The sequence below is a fragment of the Diplotaxodon limnothrissa genome, linkage group LG10 (assembly GCF_057381915.1).
Source record: "Diplotaxodon limnothrissa isolate DT_005_m linkage group LG10, D_limnothrissa_male_GT1.1, whole genome shotgun sequence".
In the NCBI taxonomy this organism is placed as follows: domain Eukaryota; kingdom Metazoa; phylum Chordata; class Actinopteri; order Cichliformes; family Cichlidae; genus Diplotaxodon; species Diplotaxodon limnothrissa.
The window spans coordinates 12,914,810-12,939,159 of NC_140605.1; the positions used below are offsets into that span (position 1 = coordinate 12,914,810).

General features: G+C 40.2%; 1 protein-coding gene across 1 annotated transcript; it reads left to right on the top strand.

The window, feature by feature from the left end:
* The first annotated feature begins 262 nt into the window (after positions 1-262).
* On the top strand, positions 263-12,187 carry LOC146623962 (glutathione hydrolase 5 proenzyme-like). Its single transcript, XM_085363547.1, has 13 exons — positions 263-578; positions 4,571-4,588; positions 4,792-4,941; positions 5,016-5,123; positions 6,713-6,890; positions 6,979-7,139; positions 7,364-7,510; positions 7,645-7,775; positions 9,816-10,000; positions 10,105-10,196; positions 11,580-11,686; positions 11,853-11,963; positions 12,050-12,187. Exons 1-13 carry the CDS (start codon positions 266-268, stop codon positions 12,185-12,187), a joined length of 1,839 nt encoding a protein of 612 aa, XP_085219673.1. The 5' UTR covers positions 263-265.
* The last annotated feature ends 12,163 nt before the right edge of the window (positions 12,188-24,350 follow it).

The following is a 24,350-nucleotide window of genomic DNA, read 5'->3' on the forward strand; positions in this document are numbered from 1 at the left end:
TGTTTTGCTTTGTTTGTTTGTCTCTTTTTAATTCTATGTGTTTGTACTTTTTCAACATGTTCAAAATAAAGATTCAATCAATCAATCAATCAATCAAACGTCGTAGCAGCTACCTCTGCTTACCACAAACACACTTCTCTGCCACGTTGTACCTGTCAGTACTCACACAGCGGATATATGTGCGCAATACGTGGTTCTGGGAAATCAGGCGGTTAACTGTCAGAGGAAGTGAATTACCGACGTTTATGCAGAGAAGAAAGCAGCGATGCCTGAATCAACCGAGCACGTTGAGGGAGGAAATATGTCTCCCATTTCCCCCCTCAACGAGGACACTGAGGACGAGGACGTTGGGGGGGCAAATACGACTCCTATGTGTCCCCCCAACGAGGACGTTAAGGACGAGGATGTTGAGAGCGCAAAAACGACTTGTACTTGCCCGCCCAAAGTTCACCCCCTATTAGTTGTAGGTGCAGTTTGTCTAATTGTAGGTGCTCTAGTAGTTGGTCTACCAGCTTTTATCCTTTATTTGAAGGGTAAAAGTGAGTGTGTCAAGGAACCCAGTGCTGATTGCACCCACTGTTGTTTACGTGTGTGTGTGTGTGTGTGTGTGTGTGTGTGTGTGTGTGTGTGTGTGTGTGTGTGTGATCAGATCCCATCATTAACTTCAAAGACCCGGATCTAAGACCTGTTTTGTTCCCAACTGAAAAATCAGTATTGTTACTGACATCGTCTGTACTGACAACATAGAGGCACATAGGGAATAATATCAGTACAATATCAGGGTAAAGCGTGTAGACATGCTGGTCCAACATGTGGATATCACACTTTGCCTCTCCTAATTTAAACGCATACTTGTGTTGCAGTAAGCTGCAGTACCAATAGTGATATTTTATTTCAAGCCAACATGAAAAGAAATTTTTAAAGATTTTTTTGCTGCAGATTGTGAAGAACAATGCATACTATTCAGTCAGTTAAACACTGGAATGTATCTGGAGTGTATCTTATTCGAATGATTAGTGGCATATGGGGTGGCTGTAGCTTAGGTAGTAGAGCGGGTCACCTCTTAACCGGTTGTTGGTTCGATCCCAGTCTGCATGCCAAATATCCTTGGGCGAGATACTAACCCCAGGTTGCTCTCCCATGCATCCATCGGAGTGTGAATGGTTTGGATGGTAGTTAGGTAGCACTGAAAACCTGGGTGAATGAACAAGTTGTATAAAGCCCTTTGCTAGTAGAAAAGCCATTTACTATATTACGAAAACATTTACATGTAAATGCATATCAGCTAACTAGCATAACCCTTGGTATCAACTTGTTTAGGTCACAATTCTAGTATCAAGTCTTCCCAGTCCCCTAAAGAATATCAGCTTACATTCACCATTTTTCTGATTCTGTCATTTCTTTTTTTAATTACTCAGCTTTTTCTCGTGTAGCGTTCAATTCAGTTAATTTAAACCTTGTAATCTTCAGTCTTATTTAAGCTTTTTTTGCTACAACTTTTAATATTTTTCTCAGTTTTTTTGTTTGAAACAGTATGTAATAATTTACTTCCACTTTTTTTTTATCTGCAAACACAATGCTACTGTCTTTTCTGCATTTTCTGCATACAAATTTTAACTTTCTCACTAATGTATAAGTCTTTGGATCAAAATAAAGTTGGTCCTCCTTATTCACCTAAATTCAGTGCAGGTTCAGTGCAATTACCAAAACCTAACACAGGATTAAATCCTTTCACTTTTAAACTGCTGTTTAAATTGCGTTTCTACTGAAACTGAGCGCTCAAAGTGCTTAGTTCCATCAGAGAGCTTTGTGGTCAGCTTCATCTGTCCAGCATCAAACCCTATGGAAAAAATCTTGTGTGTGATATTTGACATATTTAACTTGGTGGTTAAATACTGAAATGAGGACTCTTCTTTCTGTGATAGATGGTTAAATTGGAATTCATGCTCTTATTTCCTCCCACTTGGACGATTGCAACTGACTTTACACTGGTCTCAGTCAGTCCTCTCTGCCCTGTCTCCAGCTTGTCCACAGTCCTGATGCTAGGCTCCTCACAGACACCCGAAAAAGTGGATTTAGGATTTATACAATTTAAGACCCACCTGTTTGTCTGGAAATGATCACGTTAATTAAAAAAAAACAACTTTTTGTTTATCGAGTGTTTTTTTTCTTCCATTTTTATAGACAATAACATTTGAACATAAACAACAAAAGGAGGACCAACCAAACAAAAATAAATAAATCAGGGAGATTAGGCCATTTAGGTATAAGTTTGACATACACAAGGTTACAAGTTGAAAATTATGTACAACCTGGATACATATTATTACCAGAGATAATATAAAGGAATACCACAAGACTAGAGAGTAATTTCTCAGAAAGAAAATGTTTCCATTTCTTCAAGTATTGCTCACATTTTTCTGAGGACAGTCTCAAGGAGAAGGTTAGTCGCTCCATAACGTGAATTTCTTGTAGTATTTCTGTCCAGTCCGAAACAGTTGGAGGTTCCTTTTTCAACCACTTGTGTGTTATAGCTTTTTGGCTGACCACCTGAAATACCTGTAGCAGGTATCTGTCTTGTTTCTTCAGTCCAATTGGGATGTTGGCTAAGTAAAAGACACTGAAACTCCTCTCAAGATGTAACCCAGTTATCTGCTTGGTTCTTTAGACCACTTCTGTCCAGTAGGGGGCGATTTTAGGACATTCTCCAAAAATATGGAAGTGGCCTACTGAAGTTTATGGAGTTCTTTAATCTTAGGGGTGATTAAAAAAACCTCAGAGTTTTGTTTCCAGGTGAACTCTCTCCATGGATCGGAGCTTGAAGTAGTGGCTGTGGTTTTACATATTTTAGACCAATCTTCTTCAGATGGATTTATTCCAGCCTCTTTCTCCCATCTGAGTTTAATGTAGGTGGTAGACAGTTTCCTTTCTGTCTGTAGTATTGAGTAGATCATAGAGATTTGTTTTGTCAGTTTCCCTTTACATGCATTTATAAATATTTGCACTAATGGCTATTTCTCCTTGGACACAATATCTGTATTAAAATTATGTCTTAATTGGAGATATCTAAAGAAGGTTGTAACTGTCTGACATTTGTTGAAAGGTATCGACACCTTATTGAGATGATATTTTTCAGTATGCGGTAATACCAAAGTTTCACCAATATTTAAACCTACTATCAGTTTTTGCGGGGGTGAATTTTGTGTCATATGCTGGCCAGTGTAGTATTCTTGCATCACTTTCTTTTTTTTCTGCTCTTGACGAAGGCGGTCGCACTTTTCTCCTCTCCTCCTCTCCCTTAGCTTCCCTGCTTAGCCTCTTATGTCCTTGTCTAGTCTCGTGTATTACTTTTCCCTGGAACACTCTCTCACAGTCTGTTCTCTAAAACCTAAAAGAGGAATTATGGATTTGATCAACTGGTCCCTAAATGCAATTGACACCCCTTTCTCAACAAGATGTTTGGGCTCGGGTGAGCCTGAGTGCTGAAGATATCTACCTATTCGGAACCATGGTAACAGGGTTCTGGCTGATCGGAGCTGGCTTGGCCCTGACTTATCGAAGGATTAAGAAAGCGGAACGGGCTGTTCAAACCCCCACAAGGCTGCCCGCTGGGATTGGAACGATGGGAGAGGCGTGATTTTCTCAAAATGGGCTCATTGAGTCAGCACGGATAAGATCTTGGAGAGGCTGACGGCTGCTGTGAATACTCAGAATAAGATCTCTGACTGCACACTGGATACATCTCGGAAGGGCTAGCTCGGAATAACATCTCTGGGCGCAAATTGGATGACATCTCGGGGAGGCTCACTGCCGTGAGTTCTCAGAATCGGCTCCTTGAGCACAAGAAATGGCAACATCACAGAACGCAAGTATGGTGAAGCTCGCGGCTCTCCAACGGGAGATTGAGAGACCAGTGTTGGACTGTAGAACTGCTTTGAAATTCATGTGAGCTGTTCGCACTAAAGTAAAAACCACCATCACTTCACGCGGATACCCCTTTGGCCCCAGCTGCAGTGGTCTCAAGGCTGGAGCTGAACAACACCCTGATAACGACTGTTGAGTCTGTTCTTTCCCATTCCATGCAAGGCCACCTGGGTTGGCTGGAAGACTGTTTACTTAGCCTGGCAGGGCGAAGGACACTGTCTCAGCTGAACTCTGGACACGCACACACATACATATACACTGATATGCACACACTCATCCCCCCTCCCTTTCCAAACGCCTTCGATGCTTATTCCCTTCCGATGCTGACGGGGATCAAGGAGACCAGCGCACAGGCTGCAGGCTGCAGGCTCGGATGTACTGTCTAATTCGGCTGTCTCTCACCCTTTACCCACTCCTGTTGCTTGTCATGTGTTTCTTTGGCGTATTAAGGGTTGTTTCATGATCTTTGTGCAGAGGTGGTTTTTTTCTGTTCTCAAACTGATCTCCCTGTTGGAGCTCAGTCTGGGGGGAGTTATTTTTTTTCTCCTTATCTTTCCTCATGTGGTGCATTTTCCATTGTTATACCTCTCTGACCTGTCTTTCCCATTTGATGTTTTGTGTAATGTATGTATGGTCGGAGGGTAAGATGACGCTGCCATTGCGTGCAATAGGTTGGTTAATTAGGTTAATTTGATTGTGGGACGTGATTGAGATTAAAATTCAGTGAACTGTGCGTCCCTAGCACATGCATCAACGAAGACAACACATCGTCGTGTTATTCAGTCATGGCAATTTAATTGTGGGACATTATAATTTTAATAAAGATTAAAATTTAATTGTGCACACATGATAACAATAACACTAAAGTGATAACAATGAACTGTTTCAGGGACATTCTTCGGAGAGGCGGCTCTGCAGTAGATGCTGCCATTGCTGCGCTGCTGTGCACCTCCATCATCAACCCACAGTGCGCAGGGATCGGAGGCGGGGTCATATTCACTGTGATGGACAGCTCTGGTAACAAAACACCCTCGCTCCTCTTAGCTCAGCCCTGCTGGGGAATAACATAATAATATGTCATCTTTTCAAAGGTAAAGTGAAAATCATCAACTCCAGAGAGACTGTCCCCAGAAATGTGAACTCTGACCTGCTTAAGTTGTGTCGTAAAACCACAGAGCAGACCACGGAGTGGCTACAAGGTGGGCTGTTTTTCTGCCATAATGCTAATATTTATAATGTTTTAGTCTAATCTGCTCTTGGACTCACCTTTATGCCACAGTTAATTTATTCTGTACAGGTGGCTGCTAATGCACACTGAGTCATTCCTCTTTCCTCAAGAAAGCAAAACAGAAATGATAAAAAAGAGAGCAAACCACTACAGAGGGTTTGGCCGTTGGCATTTATTAAAGACAGCGAGTCAGTTTCCTATATGACATCTGTCAGAGTAATCGAACATAAACACAATGAAACACATGCTAATTAGTTTCAGAAAAAGCCAGAGAGATTGGAGTAGTTAGATCTTTCTCCAAACAGGTCTTAACAGGTCTTTCTCCAAATCATGCACAAGATGTAACACAAAAATGTTAAAGCTGTAGTCAGTTATCTGTAGAGGTTTTTTTTTTTAATTCAGCACTTTAGTCTGCAAGACAAACTCAAGATATGAAGGATCATACCTTTGTTTTATCACCTGAGAGGGTTCTTGTCATCAAAGAAGCGAAGGAAAAAGACAGCATGACAGGTATCTCGTTAAAATGTCATCCTCCTCCTCACCTCAAACCTCATCTACTGAACAAAAGTCAGGACTCTAACACACTAAGGAGTGCATAAGCATTATTATTTAATTACTGTAAACAGACTGGACAATCAGCGCTTCCAACTCCAGGCAGTCAACAAACCAGCTAAAGTACAACAGCTGGTGATAAGCTAACATTAAAGCTTTCTTGCCAGAATGCTGTCCCATCTTTCCCATTTTCTGGTCTTCAATTAATGTAAATTCCTCCCCAAGACCAATCTTAACTCTCCTCACAAGTCCATCTTTATCAGTCATTGTTTCTAATTTGGCTAATCTCCACTCGTTCCCTGGCAGATTATCTGTCTGTGGAGGTGAAGCTGGAAATGTTGTGAGATGCTAAAGTGGGGCCAGAGACACAGGCTGCTGTGGATGCACATGTCCCTGTCCCATATGTTCCTGTCAGCAGAGTACAAATGACCTTCATTCATTACTCCCTGATTGTCTATAGTGTGTTGACTTTGAAGGGAAGCTGTGGATCCATATGTAGAATCAGCATAGTCTCTGTTAAGAAGCGTCTTTTGACAGCATTTGAGTATGGGATGGACAGCAATAAGAACTGGGAGTAGTTGGAGCAGTTCACTTGTGGCAGACATAAAAAAAATTAAGAAAATAGAAATTAGACATTAGAATATGTGTGAGAAAGATGAATCAAGAAAAAAAAGGGGGCTACAGACACCATTTATTTATGGGGCCCAGAGTTCTGTGCTACACTCCTGCACACAGGCTGCATAAACAGTAAGAAAAGTAAATATAAGATATGCTAAATGCTTCTTTGAGCCAGAAATAGTGTAAATATAGTGAAATAAACTAAAAGTAAGTGCAGGATGCAAAATGTTATTTATATGTATGTTAGTTAGTTTATATGTTAGTTATTTACACCAAATTATAACAGACATCATCTCAGATTTAAAGGTCAGGACCTTACAGTTTACTTAAAACACGAGCAAATGTATGTGGGACTTTCCAGCACTGACTATCCATTATCTGTCTAACCAGATAGCAGATGGATTGGGGTTCCTGGGGAAATTCGAGGTTATGAAGCGGCACACCGGCTTTATGGGAAGTTGCCGTGGGCCGACCTCTTTCAGCCGACCATCAAATTAGCCAGAGAAGGATTCCCTATTCCTTACTACCAAGGTCAACACATCCCACGCATTAATAATACGTCAATACGGTATGAAAAACACCCACAATGTGATTTCAAAAATACAAAGAGCAAACAATGAATGGTTCAGCTTTATTTCACTGTCTTTGTCTTTTAGGGAGTTATATTTAGATAAAAATGGGAACCTGCTTAAGACCGGGGATACTGTGAAATTTGAGAAACTGGCTGACACTTTGGAGACGATCGCAAACGAGGGACCAGATGTGTTTTACAACGGAACAATAGCAAAGAATTTAATCAGTGACATTCAGGATGCAGGTATTATCAGACGGGTTTCATCCTGCTCTCTTTCTGACCGTTTTCTATGTCTGCCAGGCACAATGTTCTAATTACAAATTAGAAAATTAATTGGCTCTATAAAAATCTGTCATCTCTCAAAGGCCACACTGTGATCTGTCTGGATCCATTCAAAGTCTTGATTATGAAATGCATTGTGTTCATTTTTGCTCAACAAAATCATTTGTTTCACTGGTTTTGCTCAGGAGGAAAACTCACACTGGAGGACTTGGCATTGTATCAAGCTAATGTGACTGATGCTTGGAATATTTCTTTGGAAGAGTACCGGATGTACTTCCCTCCGCCCCCTGCAGGGGGAGCCATACTCAGCCTCATCCTCAACATCATGAAAGGTTCCTGATTGTTGCTTCTAGCATGTAGAGTGTTTAATAAGGATCATTTTCTTATATGAAACAATCTTTACAAATGTGATACACTAAGAAATGATGTTTTAAATGAAATAAATAACAATTATTTATATTTTCAGGATACAAAATGAATTCAGAACCTAAGACGACTGATGAAAAGATTTTGTTTTATCACCGTTATATTGAAGCTTTAAAATTTGCCAATGGATTAAAGAAACATATCAGAGATCCAAACTTCAGCTCAGATAAAGTAAGTATCTGAAAATCCTACAGATTTGCACCTGCTTTGTTGCATATAGTATGATTATATTTAAGTGACTAAATGGGTAAAAGGAGCAATACCACATCAGCCTCTGCTCTGCCTGAACCCACTGCTCCACCCCCGCCTGCAGCTCATCCACAAACCACATCCCACCACAGTCGGTTTATGCACACTGATAATGAGTTGTGGTCTGAAGTGTTGTTTTTTTGTTTTTGTTTTGTTTTTTGTAATATCTCTGAGCATTGCACAGTCGGACTTTGGGTTAATTTGCTGCGGTGAGATTGTGACTTTGTGTTAATGATCAGTTTATCAAGGGCATTTGCATATCACTACCGGTACTTACCCTCTTCTATAAGCTCTTATAGAAGCACTGAGGATGTACTTATTATTTTAAGATAAGATAAGATAACTCTTTATTGTCATTGCACAGTCATACATAGTACAGTAGTACAATGAAATTGGAAAAACTGTCCTACGTCGGCACTACATATAACACAACACGACACGATATGACACATCACAACGTAACAAACAACACAACACAGTATATTAACTTAGTATAAAAAAGAAGAATAAGTGTATGTGTATTGCACACTGTTATTATTGCACATTAATTATTATTGCACCTTGTTATAAATATAAATATTATTGTTATCGTTTTAAACATTGTTACCTCCCCCTAAAAAGTCCAGGGAGGTATCCAGTCAGGTCAGCTATTTACATTGATCAGGGCTATTGCCCTGTTGTAAAAGCTGTCCTTGAGTCTATTTGTTCGGGACCTCAGCAGCCTGAACCTCCTGCCAGACGGCAGCAGCTTAAACACCCGGTGTCCTGGGTGTGTGCAGTCCCGTAGGATGCTGCGTGCCCTCTTGAGACAGCAAGTGCTGTACAGGTCCTTCAGGGAGGGAAGAGGATGTCCAATGATTTTTTGGGCCATGTTGATGACCCTCTGGAGTGTGCTGTGGTGCAGCTGGAGAACCACACACCGATGCAATATGTCAGCACACTTTCAATGGAGCAGCGGTAGAAGACGGTCAGCAGCTCCTTCTTCAGGTCCATTTTTCTGAGGATTCTCAGAAAGTGGAGACGCTGTTGGGCCTTCTTTAAGACCGCAGAGGTGTTAGAGCTCCATTGGAGGTCTGTGTCTATGTGCACACCCAGAAACTTGAAACTGGAGACCCTTTCCACGCACTCCCCGTTGATGCTGACAGGCTGCAGCTCGGACTTCCTCCTTCTGAAGTCAACTACCAGTTCTTTTGTTTTGGTGGTATTGAGGTCCAGGTTGTTGTCTGCACACCAATCTGACAGCCTCTGAACTTCAGCTCTGTATGCAGTCTCATCTCCCCCTGAGATGAGCCCCACCACAGTGGTATCATCTGCAAACTTGATGACTGTGTTGTCTGGGTGGGAACTAACACAGTCATGTGTGTACAGAGTGTACAGTAGGGGACTCAGTACACAGCCTTGTGGAGAGCCGGTGTTGAGGCTGAGGGCTGAGGAAAGATGAGGCCCCACTCTAACTCTCTGTACACGGTCTGAGAGGAAGTCTCTGATCCAGCGGCAGGTGGTGGAAGGAAGTCCAATTTCCAGCAGTTTATCTATTAGTCTGTCCGGGAGTATCGTATTGAAAGCAGAGCTAAAGTCAACAAAGAGCAGCCTGGCGTAACGGCCCTGCACTTCCAGGTGAGAGATGGTGGTGTGGAGCGTTGTAGCAATGGCATCTTCAGTTGATCTGTTAGCTCTGTATGCAAACTGGAGCGGGTCGAGTACTCTATGCATTTTACTGCATAGAGTACTCTGAAAAAATGCTTTGTGTCTCAGCCTTTCCCAGTAACTCTGCATTTTTATTTCAGCACAATTCTGAGCAGTGATGTAACTTTTAAAACCTATAAGTATAAATAAATGTTTTTAAAGCAGATAAACCTAAATTACTTTTATATTTGTCTCAAAGTATTTTAGTATGTATTATTATTCATATTATGATTATTGTTAATTTTGTGTAATTCCGATGCTCTGTATTTCACACAGATGGCAAAGAATTTGACAGAGGATAGCTTTGCCAACCACATACGGAGCTTGATCAGCAGCGACAAGACTCACGATCCCCAGTATTACGGCAAAAACTCATATCTGGACAGCATCGGCACCACACATGTATCTGTGCTGGCTGAAGATGGATCTGCTGTGTCTGTCACCAGCAGCATCAATGATGAGTCAGTACCTGCATCATTCTGTTTCACTGTTAGAAACCAGCTGACTTTTCCACAACAGTGTCACAGGGTTTAGACCTAGTTCATTTAATGTTTACTCTTTACAGATTTGGGTCCAATGTCCTCTCTTCAAGCACTGGAATCATCCTCAACAACCACCTAAATGACTTCTGTGGTAGAGCTGATAACATCTTTCATGGTAAGGGATCAGCAGGATTCCTTCTAAATTTAATATTTAATAACAAATATTCTGGACCTCTGAGTTCTGATAGTACTAATTTGCAATTTTAATTCATCTTCTAAACTAATGTGTTAAGCGTGGTTAATATAACATATACTTGATAAATATGCATGTTTGTACATATTAGCGTGTCGCAACATAAGAAATTTGAAAGAAAATACAACAACACCTGGGGAAACTGCACACCATGAATTTTTAATCTAATAGTACCAAAAAAAGCACCACTGAGGAAATTTGCGGAGAAAATGTCATTTCATAATTCATTGTGGCGCATCATGTTTTGTTGATCATGAAAATGGTCAACAAAACTGCCAAACCAAAGCACATCAGGTAAATTTGAATTAAAATGGCATTTTTCATTTAATGTCATAGCCTGCTGAAATGTTTTGAATGTTTAAGAACAGGCACAGTTGAGCTCTGAGTGAACTTCTATAAACACAAATTACATAAACTCTCTAAATCTGTCCTCAGCTGGTCACAGCAGATGACTGCCCCTCTGTGAGCCTGTTGCTGTTGGAGGTTTCTTGCTGTTAAAAGGGAGTTTTTCCTTCCCACTGTCACCAAATAGGGGCTCATCTTATTGTTGGGTTTTGTCTCCATTGAAGTGGGTTAACCTTAGAGATGGGCCGATCTGATATTACGTATCGGTCCGATACTGACCTAAATTACTGAATCGGATATCGGAGAGAAATAAAAAATGTAATCCAATCCATTGAATATCACAAAAGCACCTCACAAAAATTGCGACATAGCGTAACCCAGCTTATAACCTTGTAGCACATCGGAGTAGTATGCGTCACGTGATAGAGTGGATGTAGCGTGCAGTACCGATCAGCAGTCTGGATGAGCAAAGTTTTGCCACAGGGCCAGGTAGGGCATGAACAGGGAGAGGGGGCACAAAGACATACTTTTCTTTCTTATTCTAATGTCTAGTTTAAAAAAAATTATCTGAATCTTACAACCAAAGTTTTCATCTGATGCAAAAATGTATAGAAATCCATTATTGTATATAGTAACTATTAAGCATCATGAGGTGGAGGGTGATTCCCTTTTATTATTTTTATTTCTTTTTTTTGTTGGGAATTGGTAACCCTATTAGTTTGGTTCTTTAAAATTGCTGCTAAGTACTTTTTAACATATCAGAATAGGGAGGATGGTGTAGGTTCATGTTTATTAGATTGATCAGTTTTGCTGAACTATGAAATATTTCGGGTGCAGTGCATTTTTTGCACACAGGTATAACAGAATGGCTTTAGCTTGATCTCATCATTCCGAGATTCATGGAGACATTTTGGACTGTAGTTTTGTCCTGCTATTCAAGGTCTTTGTTGTATTTCTCAGGGGAGCGGCCTCCCTCCAATATGGCCCCTTCTGTGCTGAAGTCTCCGTCGAAGACGCTGGTGATTGGAGGGTCTGGTGCTGAAATGATTCCACCGGCAGTGGCCTCGGTATGTATGCATGGTACACACACAAAGGTGCCATTATATATTAAATAAAATAAATTGATACGGACTGATGCCCGTCTTTGCTGCATCATAGCAACAAGATTCTTCGACCTAATTTATCCTGTAATCATCACATTCTCACCTCATAGATTTATTTTTTCTCTCCAAGGCGCTCATGAACCACCTTTGGTTTAGAAAGAGTCTTAAGGAGGCAATTGATACTCTGGTTGTTCTTGTAGACTCTAAAAGTGAAGTAAAACCTGAACCCAAGCTTGAAAAGGTAATTTATTCAATGTATTTAAATGATAAATTAATAAGTTCTACTTCTCTTGTTCCATCTGAGTCTCTCTCCTCTTTGCCCTGCAGGATGTAGTTGATGGTCTTGAAGCTAAGGGACATAAAATAGCAAAATTCTACAACACAGTTAATGCTGTGGAAAAGGCGGGCAGCTGTATCTCTGCATGGTCTGATGAAAGGAAAAAAGGCAAAGCAGCTGGTTACTGAGACCAAGAATCAGTGATGTTAGTTATAGAGTATGGTCTTAAGGTTATGATAGCAGAGCTGTTTGTTTTCATTTTTTCGAAATCTCTCAGTCAGAACATGGTGTATTATGTTTAAGTGGAAGCTAGCGAGCTAACTTCCTGCTAACTTCTAACTCTGTTAAATTTCATAAATTTAGACAGTTTGTAACTCTCAATGATGCCACAGTGATCGTTTGACTGTGGGACCCAGAAACAGTTAATGACATCAAACTTAAAGACCTGATAACTATTTCAAACTATTTACAGAACACCAATAGGAAAGGATGGTTTTGTTTTTTGTTTTTTAAATTTTTGCTGACAAGCAGAGGTGAAGTTTTTACTGTTTCTTCCCTCAGTAAACATAAACAACGATAGTATTCAGGAAAAAACATTAAATATATATTTATTTATCATGACTCTAGTTTTACATGGCCTATCAACACACTTTTAACACAAAAGTGAAGACTCAGGGTTGTCTTGGGTTGTTGCTATAGCATCTTAAATTGGTCATGTGATTGGTTTATTGTGGCTATTTTTCCTCAGCAAATCAGCAGCACTTTTGCGATTGTTTCGCCCTGAGGACAGCTTCAACTGTCTGAGTGTTGAAAAATAGTAACGCGTCCGCACCGCATTTTCTTGTTAGTAAGGGTAACTGCGTTGTAAAGACTGAATAGTAATTAGATTACTAGTTACTGATAAAAGTACTTTTAACGCCGTTATTCACGTCACTGCTTGTGTCTAAAAAAAAGTTTGTAATATTGAAAACATAATGTGATGATCAGATTATTTAAATCCCAAATTTAATGCAAAATAGTGCAAAGACAGCATTGTAAACTAGAATGTTTTTGAAAAATGTTAGGGATTTATATATCTGCCTCAATTTTATACGATCAATATGACGTTTTAAATATTTGTTCATCATAAATCATAGAATATAAAAAAACAAGGACACAGCTTTCAGGTTGAAATGTGAAGCCTATGACGATGTTTCTTCAACCTGCATCAGGCCAGCAGGAAGAGACTGACTGCAGAAATCTTTGGTTATATAAAAGATTGTTGGAAAATGAGCTACAGACTTCATGTTCCATTCCACCAGTAAACAATTCATATTTTCAAGTCTCATCAAATTTATGTTTACTTTGTAAATTTTAGCCCACTGAATTGTCCAGAAGTGAGAGAAAGTAAGGTCCACTTTATGGCAGCCCTAAGTTATCTATCAATTGATTTGTAGTATAAACAAAACCAAAAACATTAGGAGTCCTACTACACAAGTGCAGTTACTAGGGATGGGTACCGGTGTCCGGTGGTCTGACATAAACGGTAGTAACCAGACCGAAAAGCAGCGCACATTTCGGTGCTTTATTTCGGTGCTTTTTTTTTCGATTCTAGCCAATCATTTTACGTTTCCGAGAATGGTAGGCGGGGCCAGGTACGTACGTTCTTTTAGAGCAGAGCTACAGATTAAAAATGCCCAAGACGAAGCGGTCAAAAGTCTGACTGTACTTCACAGCAAAATATGCAAACTCAGCAGCCTGCAACAAGTGCTTTAAGCTGATACTGTGATACTGTGCAAAGGAGGTAACACCTGGCGACGCATAGCGTTTTTTTAAAAAGCCGAGAAATGCGCCGTATTTGATAGCTTGCTGCGAGACCTCACACCGTGCACATCTACTGCAGGTGGGTTGCCTGTTATCGGACCCGGAGCAATATCCCCCAAAAACCCGAAGAATGGAGTCTTGGCCCCTAGCCCTGCCAGTGTAGCAGAAATGATGACGGATGATGATGCAGCAGCAGCCGTTCTTCTCTGCGTGAGTAGCTTAATGTTGTCCGTGTGTAATTTTCGTTGAGTAGGCTAACCACGTTATTACATTAATGCATGTAAGGTGAACTAGTATAACGCCAGGACTGCCATAATGAAATAATTAAATACACCATTAAATAATTAATTAAATTTGTCAATAATTAATTAAAATTGGAATTAATTAATTAAATAAATTGTTATGACACATGTAATTAATTAATTATTGACACATTTAATTAATTATTTATGTATTTCACATTTTAATTAATTATTGACACATTTAATTAATTATTTAATGATATATTTATTTATTTCATTTTGGCAGTCCTGGCGCCTGGCTCTCATCATGAAATAATTTTATCTGTCAGCCTCACCCATCAAACTCAGGGGGCGGGGTTAACGCTGCCCATGCAGCTTCTCTAACATTTGATTGGTTGCCGTGCAAAGTAAGTCAAAACAGGTCGATCCTAGATAATCGATTGCTTGTGTAGACTTGGGGCAGCCAGGTATCCCAGAATGCAGATCAAATCACAGGCAGCAATGGTGGTGGTGTAGTTTTAAAATACCCCGTTTTTCTGTCACCAGCTACACTTTTAACAGTGTTTTAGCCGCGAATGTCGCGACGTATGTCTGGTCAGGTTGTCAACATAGAACATGTTTGCAAAAGTGCTCAGATGTTTTCAGAGATTTCACTAGCTCTGCTAACAATTAGCATGCAGAGCGCACCCAGGGGGTTACGTTAACCGGTTTGTTTACATATTCCACTCTCCGTGTTCCACATGTTGCATTCGCAGATTCTCATTTTCACCGAACGATCGTCTCTTTCCGCCTGGTCTTGTGTCTCTGTGCTTCTGTAACATAAAGAACGAGCTGACATTTTTCTCACGAAACCAGCGATCAGCTCAACAGACCCTCAGTTTACCTGCATGCATCCTCCTCCTCATCTGTCAGCTGTTTAACACCTGCTGCTAATTCAAGAAACACGCCTACGTTACCTGGTGATAGTCACAGTTTAACTGGGCAGCCGGTGCTCGATATAAAGCAATGTCAGCGCATTTTTCTGCACAAGATAAGTAAATATAGTGTTTTCCCCGAGCGCAGAGCTGCTGGAGCTTGTTTCCTTACAGAGCACTTTATAGGCGAACAGCTTCATCAGCGGCTGATGTCCAATCACCGGCACACAGCTTTGAAACCTCAGCTGAGTTTTAGCTCTCAGTGGTTAAACGCTGGACTTCATTCACTCAGGTTCTGTCTGTCGGGTCACGTTTACTTCGCTGTTTTATTTACAACTGAGCAAATCGGTTTGGCTGAGGTTAAAGTTTCTCATAACTACATAGTTTCACAGACGTTTAATGGTTCACTGGCACATGTGTTAGACTGAACTATCATCTAAATATCATCTGTTTTTTAATAGTTATTCAACTGTATTCTAAGCACCAGCTGTCTGTTAGAATGTGATTTTTTTTCTCCCTCTGTTGGCAGAGGTATAAAAATGCGCAGGAAAATCTGACATGCATGGCGAACTTCACCGACGATATTTAGGGAGGAATAAACACACATCAAACATAAATGAACCATTTGCCTGTCTCCATAATTGAGAGAATTTTCTCTTCTTATGTCAACACTCTCTCCCTCTGCTTTTTCGGTCATGTTATGTTTACCTGTCAAAGGCTTGTTACAAACTATGAAACACATCGTGCAGACTTCTGGATGTTAGAAGAAAACTAATACTGCTCATGAATGAGACTAAAGGCAGGAAGGTGTCCTTTAAAACTAAACATGTCAATAGGACCTCCCTGTTTATATCATAGTTTATGATATAGCACGTGTATTTCAGTAATAACCTGCTGATTTCAGTGTAGTGGTGACCAGTCACACAGCTCACATAGGGGTTATCTGTGATACTCCTTAACTATAATTTATCCAAGTTAACTTCAGTTAACCATTCAGACGGTTCTTTTGCAATGAAAAACATAAACACCCATGCTGCCGGTAGGTTTCCTCAGTGCCAGCTGTTAACATTATAGCTGCTTATGCAGTAACCATGGTAACCACGGACTCTGAGCGGCTGGATCGACGGAGGTCAGACGACAATTTTACATGTATGATCTTAAAACAGGACACAGCCACTATACGTGCTGGCCTCATATCAAATGTGAAGGCAGACTGAGTCTATGTTTGAGGTTTGTTTATATCTAATCTTCCTTTTCAAACATTTAAACAGCAGCGAGTCTGCAGCTGAGGGAATACAAACTCAAATTGTCGGAACAGGTTTGCTCGTTTCTTGGATTCATTTGGTGATTTATTAAATGTATAACTGTTATTCTAATCTGCTGCTGAGTCTCTTACACTTTTCTTTATGCTGTATATTTTCACGTCTCTGGAATAGTTGGCAGTTAGATAGTCAGCTGGGAAACTTTGTGTTAACTCATGGAGCTGAGGATATCGTGGATATGCTGACCTCGCTCCGTGGTGTACAGGGCCGTTTACCCTCATGATTAATATTCACAATAAAAATATTAGCCGAACATCATGAAGTCTGTATGTGTTTCATAGTGTCGAACAACCTTTGTACAGTTAAAGCCAGCAGTTACTACATGACGGAAACACCAACGTTATCTCTTTTATGCGTTTATACACAGGTCACGCTGATTACTGAACAAAAACCCAAAGATCAGATGTTAAACAGATTTATTTGCTCTCTCTCCTCCTTAAACATGTTTTTAATGTTAGTTATAATTCAGAATTGGCGACTGAAACACGTAGGACACATAAGAACTTCAGGAAAAAAACCACCGATAAATATAACCTCAGTAAAAGAAGTCAGCGGGGGTTACTACAGCTGTGTACCGGGGCCTGCGCTTTGTCGGTGGGATTGCTTGCGAGGCGAGCGGGTCTATCCCACGCTTTGCCGTGAGACTGGGCAGACATCTCCGACATCATCGAAGCACTTTTGCAAAGAGGCTGTATCTTGACAAACCGACCAGACACATGAAGATTAAACCACTACATTCTCGGCTAAAAAAAATATTAAAACGGTATTTGGTGACACACAAACAGGGTTTTTCAAAGCTCAGTTCTGTTAGCTTCCACATGCCGGTTGTGTGCTAGAAACAATGGCCACCAGGCCAAAGCAATGGTTTTGACTCGATCAGCGTTAACCCCGCCCCCTGAGTTTGATGGGTGAGGCTGACAGATAAAATTATTTCATGATGAGAGCCAGGCGCCAGGACTGCCAAAATGAAATAAATAAATATATCATTCAATAATTAATTAAATGTGTCAATAATTAATGAAATGTGTCAATAATTAATTAAAATGTGAAATACATAAATAATTAATTTAATGTGTCAATAATTAATTAATTACATATATCATAACTATTTATTTAATTAATTAATTCCAATTTTAATTAATTATTGACACATTTAATTAATTATTTAATGGTGTATTTAATTAATTCATTATGGCAGTCCTGGCGTTCCATAAACTAGCAAACATCATCATAGCTACATGCGGCTGTCTTCTTGTTTGATGGCAGATGCTCCCTTCACCCTGGCTAAAAAGGCTAAAATGATCAAAGAAAAAGTGGAAAACAGTTAAACATGAGAGGTTTTTGGACAAAGTTTGTGTTTTTTCCATTGTTTAAGCACTGCTTCCAGCCAAGAGTGATACCATATATGCCCCATAGCTGCAGAAAAGGCTAACATTGTTATCTTTTTACAAAAAACAGCTGAACATGAGAGGTTTTTGGACCAATTTTGTGTTCTCCATTCTTTAAGCACCGGTTTGAGCACCGTTTGAGCACCGGCACCGTTTCAAAAGTACCGATTTGGCACCGGTATCGGATAAAACCTAAACGATACCCATCCCTAGCAGTTACTGTTACTGGCATGTCAGTATCAACAAAGCTAGATCTCACACACTGTTAGAGCCAAATAGAAATGTCAGTTTTTTTATCTGAATATTCTAAGTCACATTTAAATGCTTTTCAATATTAGTTTTTTTTTTCCTTCAGTTTGCATATTAAGATTTTTTTGCACAGTTCATCCTGTTATTGTTTTGCTGTTATAAAGTGTAGGTAATTCTGCTGATGTGCTCAGGGTTAAAGTTAATCAGAAAAGGAGTTTGAAAAGCAACAGTTTTCTTTTTATAGCTGTTTAATGTGTTTTATTGACAGGAATAGATAACCCGGACTTGAACTGAAAATGTTTTATTTTCAAACTGACAGTTTTGTGTACAATAAATTCCTTTCTTCAGTGTTTAATGCCTGCCTTGTTTTCATTATTGGATTACATTTAAGCTGCCTTTTGGAAATCACGAGTCAGAAACTTTATGTTCTGCAGAAGAGACAGAAGCTTATAGAAAACAATTGCTTTCAAAACACACGGGTCATGTGACTGTGACAAAATCTGAAGTTTTGGTGCACTTCACCCCAGTTCCAACACGTGGCGTACCTGCTGCTTCAAGGTACTGCCAGGCGCCAGAATTCACATTTTTATCAACCGGAGTGATTTGTAATAAAGATTTGTTTTAGATAGTACCGCTTTAATTTATTAAATGTGCATGTGTAAAAGAAAACAATACCCTCTCTCTGACCTGGATTTAAAGTGTAATCAAATAAATATTATATAGATAAATATTCTACTCGAATAATTACTGGCATAGAGATGTGAGAAGGCAAGATACTGCTGGGTGAGCTCATATATGCACTTGTATAAGCAGAGAGAGAGTGGCACACAGAGCTGCAAACTCTTAAAAATATCTCATTAAAAATATCTTCCTCACTACAACCGTATATTCACATACTGTGATCAAAAAATAAAGCAGACCGAGCTCAAAACCAACTGTAAACCTGTGTGGCTATTATAGTAAATGTAGTAATGTTACCCAGAGATATATTTGAGGGCTCACTTGTGACCCATCCCATGTCCATCCAAGAGAGGTGGGTTAGTGCAGCTCGGACAAGCCATTGTATCTCTGCCCAGAAAGCCAGTTAGCGGCTAGCTGACTAAGCTATCAGAGTTAGCTCCAACGACGGACACAAGTTATAGCAAGGACTGCATGGGACATAACACTTTAGACAGGCGAGGCTGCTTGTGACATTATCCACCAAATTTCCCCTTGTGGGACAATTAAAGGATTATTCTATTCTATCCACTCTGCCATAGCCTGGTTATAGACTCAGCACCCGAGTGCCTTCATTGCTATGTATGGGTGACTTCAACCATGTCAGCTTTGACTATACTGCTAACTTTCACACAGGGAGAGAATTGTAGACCTACTGTATGCTAATGTTAAGGATGCATACAGTTCCTCCTTCGTCCCCCGACTGGTACGCCATGTCCCAGTGGCCCCCAGAATTACAGGCCTGTGACTTACACGTCATGAAGACACTGGAAAAATTCATCCAGCTCCAGCCTATTGTCATGCCACAACAGGATCCCCTTCAGTTCCCCCACCAGCCCCGCCTCGGAGCTGAGGACGCCATCATGTACCTGCTCAATCATGTCTACGCCCATCTGGACCAGCTCTCTACCCTCTACACCACAGACTTCATCCACTGCACAGAGACCTGCCATCTTCAGAAGTTTTCTGATGACTCTGTGGTGGTTGGATACATGGGTGATGAGAGTGAGGCTGTGAGTAAGTCCTTTGTCACATGGTGCAAGCAGAATCCTTTGCAGCTCAATGTGACAAAGACCAAAGAATTGATTGTAGGGGTCCTCAGGAAGCACAAACTGGACTCCAACCTGCTGCTGACCTTCTACTGCTCGTCTATTGAGAGCCAGCTGACATACTGCATCACAGCATGTTATGACAGTTGCACTAAGGTGGATAGAGGAGTAGTCAAGGCAACACATATGATGACCTGTGGCCCTTTCCCCTCCCTGATGGACATCTATTCCTTCTGCTGCCTCAACAGAGCAACAAACATCAAGGACAGCTCCCACCCTGGTTTTGACCTGTTCAACCTGCTTCCCTCAAGAAAGTGCTACAGGTGCATCGGCACAAAGACTGACAGACTCAAAAATAGTTTCTTCCCAAAAAGCTATAACCACCCAGAACTCACACGTTCACTGACTTCTTCTCTTTGGCTCTAACGGAGGCGGTTGCCTCATCTTATCTTTCCTGCTTGGTTTCTTATGTCCTTGTCTAGTTTTGTCTAACTTTAACCCTCAGAGAGTCTCTCAGTCATGTTCTATAAAACCTAAAGATGGGCTCTGAGTACCCAGACTGTTCTTATTGAACACAGATCATTGACGGACATTTAGATCTGCTCTAAAATTGGATGCAGCTCGATCGCACTAAACCCAAACAACCACCATTTCTCTCATCTAACTACCCAAGTTGCTGCTAGAAGGACCTCAAGGCCGAGGGTGGCTGAAAACAACAAATTCTTCTCCCTTATAACGAGACTGTGTTATGGCTCTCTGCGCTACACCCTTCAAGGCGCAGAGAGCCTAAAAGGTTGGCTGTAGGACTGTTTACTTCTGCCCAACCGGGTGAAGGGACACTCTCTCAGCTGAACACAGGATACACATGCGCACACACACACGTATACAGACACAGACATACCCTCATCCCCCTCCTCCCTCCAAACACCTCAGATACTTGCCTCCAGCGCAGAGATGCTGCAGGACTGGATGCTGCTGTCTACACCGGGAAACTCTTACCACATACCCACCACATGGTTTTTTTGTTTTCTGTTCTCATACTGATCTCCTACTAGAAGCTCAGTCTGAGATAAGTTCTCTTTTTCTCTCCTCCATGGATATTTAAAAAAAAAATACTGTCCATATGTATATAGCGCAGCAGAAACTTATAATCATAAAACTGGATATTTATAATTGAGCTATTTGTACATATTACATCTATTTCTTATATTTTGTAAACTTTGTACTAAATTAAAAAACAACATATGCAGTCTGTTACTGTTCTCATTGTCTTGGAGCAACTGTAACCTTATAATTTCCTTAGGATTTGATAAAGTATTCTCATTCATTAGAATCAGAATTTAGATTTGAACATTTTTATTTTTATGTACAAATATTATTTTAATATTATTATTGTGTGTGAGGGTGAAAAGCCCAAAGTTTTGGAAGAGGCATACAGGCACTGTGGAAAAAGTAAAAATGTGTGTGAGTTCTCTAAAACCATTTTTGTGAACACTTTTCTAAGTACCGTATGTTTTAAAATGTGAAACATGATTTTATTGACATGATCATCAAAGAACATGATTTTTACAGGGAGTGCAGAATTATTAGGCAAATGAGTATTTTGTCCACATCATCCTCTTCATGCATGTTGTCTTACTCCAAGCTGTATAGGCTCGAAAGCCTACTACCAATTAAGCATATTAGGTGATGTGCATCTCTGTAATGAGAAGGGGTGTGGTCTAATGACATCAACACCCTATATCAGGTGTGCATAATTATTAGGCAACGTCCTTTCCTTTGGCAAAATGGGTCAAAAGAAGGACTTGACAGGTGCAGAAAAGTCAAAAATAGTGAGATATCTTGCAGTCTCAAAATTGCAAAGCTTCTGAAGCGTGATCATCGAACAATCAAGCGTTTCATTCAAAATAGTCAACAGGGTCGCAAGAAGCGTGTGGAAAAACCAAGGTGCAAAATAACTGCCCATGAACTGAGAAAAGTCAAGCGTGCAGCTGCCAAGATGCCACTTGCCACCAGTTTGGCCATATTTCAGAGCTGCAACATCACTGGAGTGCCCAAAAGCACAAGGTGTGCAATACTCAGAGACATGGCCAAGGTAAGAAAGGCTGAAAGACGACCACCACTGAACAAGACACACAAGCTGAAACGTCAAGACTGGGCCAAGAAATATCTCAAGACTGGTTTTTCTAAGGTTTTATGGACTGATGAAATGAGAGTGAGTCTTGATGGGCCAGATGGATGGGCCCGTGGCTGGATTGGTAAAGGGCAGAGAGCTCCAGTCCGACTCAGACGCCAGCAAGGTGGAGGTGGAGTACTGGTTTGGGCTGGTATCATCAAAGATGAGCTTGTGGGGCTTTTTCGGGTTGAGGATGGAGTCAAGCTCAACTTCCAGTCCTACTGCCAGTTTCTGGAAGACACCTTCTTCAAGCAGTGGTACAGGAAGAAGTCTGCATCCTTCAAGAAAAACATGATTTTCATGCAGGACAATGCTCCATCACACGCGTCCAAGTACTCCACAGCGTGGCTGGCAAGAGATATATATATATATATATATATATATATATTTTTTTTTTTTATCTTATTCTTTCCCAGTTAAATTTACCCTTCATTCTAATTTGTGTTGTACAGTTATTTCATTTTTAACCTTAATTTATATTTTATTCCTTCCTAGTTAAATTTACCCTTTTTAATTTTTCATATTTATTTCCTGTCTTATTCATAGCCTTTTCCTTTTTTGTTTTCTTTAGGTCACGAGCAGTTGTCCAAGCATTTCACTACATATCGTACTGTGTATGACTGTGTACGTGACAAATAAAATTTGAATTTGAAAGGGTATAAAAGAAGAAAAACTAATGACATGGCCTCCTTGTTCACCTGATCTGAACCCCATTGAGAACCTGTGGTCCATCATCAAATGTGAGATTTACAAGGAGGGAAAACAGTACACCTCTCTGAACAGTGTCTGGGAGGCTGTGGTTGCTGCTGCACGCAATGTTGATGGTGAACAGATCCAAACACTGACAGAATCCATGGATGGCAGGCTTTTGAGTGTCCTTGCAAAGAAAGGTGGCTATATTGGTCGCTGATTTGTTTTTGTTTTGTTTTTGAATGTCAGAAATGTCTATTTGTGAATGTGGAGATGTTATATTGGTGTCACTGGTAAAAATAAATAATTGAAATGGGTATATATTTGTTTTTTGTTAAGTTGCCTAATAATTATGCACAGTTATAGTCACCTGCACACACAGATATCCCCCTAAAATAGCTAAAACTAAAAACAAACTAAAAACTACTTCCAAAAACATTCAGCTTTGATATTAATGAGTTTTTTGGGTTCATTGAGAACATGGTTGTTGTTCAATAATAAAATTATTCCTCAAAAATACAACTTGCCTAATAATTCTGCACTCCCTGTATAAAACTTTTATTCTTATGCTTTGAATAAACATGTCAGATTTTCATAAAACATTCATTTGTATGTTATAATGTTTTTCTACACCATGTGTAATTTTTATAGAACCTTTCTTTATTCTATGTATAATCATGTATCTTTGAAAAATAAAATATCTAATCTTATCTTTTGTACTTTGTGGTTATTGAATAAATATTAGCCACTGTGGTGGGGTGTGGTCTGCGGTGCGGCTGCAAGGTAGGCGGACGCATGTGGACGACAATCACACCTCGCTGGCTTAAAGTCTGAATTCAGTCCTGACTGTTTGTTCATGTTGGAGTTTGTGGCTGCAAGCTGGAAAGCTGCAGCCAGTGTGTGAACGACAAGCGTGAATAAAGTGCATGCTGAAAAGCATGGAAACATGGTCGGGTCTGCCGTAGATTAATTACAGCCACATATAAACTGATAAAAACAGATGGCTGAAAGAAATGTTTGATGGAAAAAGGAAAAAGAGTGCTGCTAAAGAGTGCTGCTAAACTTTGAGGTTCTAAGTCACCAATGTTTAAATAAGAAAATGCCAAGAGGAGACTAGCAGCCCTGAGTCTGCATGCAAAACATGAAAACTCCATAGCAGTGATACTTGTTCTTACATAAGTGCAAACATAGGTGGTATTGTTCAAGTGAAACAAGAACATATCATTTTGGGTGAGGGGAGGAAGACGGGAAAAAAGACACACTGTGGAAAAGAGCCAAAGATTAATAATAAATAATGATTAAAAGCAGAGTGGAGCATAAGAAAATAAATCCAATAAAACCACATCATGGGAAGCCTCCGGCAGGCTAGACCTATTGTAGTGTAACTAAGGGAGGATTCAGTCACCTGATCCAGCCCAACTATATGTTTTATGAAAAAAAACCCCAAAAGGTTTAAGCCTTAACAGTAGAGTGTGTCTGACTCTGGTTGCACAGAAGAGGGCCCCGAAAGCTGAAGGCTCTGCCTCCCTTTCTACTTTTAAAAATCCCTCAGAACCAAAAGTATATTTGATGACTTTATGGTGTACATTTGTGAGTTATACCAGGGAGTCCATTAGCTCTAAATTTGAGGAGCACAGTATGCAGACTTGAACGCACTGAAGATGTAACACTATTAACAAGATAATCAACCTCTGTGGGAGTAGCGTTTAGGTAGCTCCCCTGCACTGTGTTGGCACATGGTTCATTGAAAGCATCAACTTTCCCTCACTGTGATGCACAACAGTTTAACAGTAAGACTTTA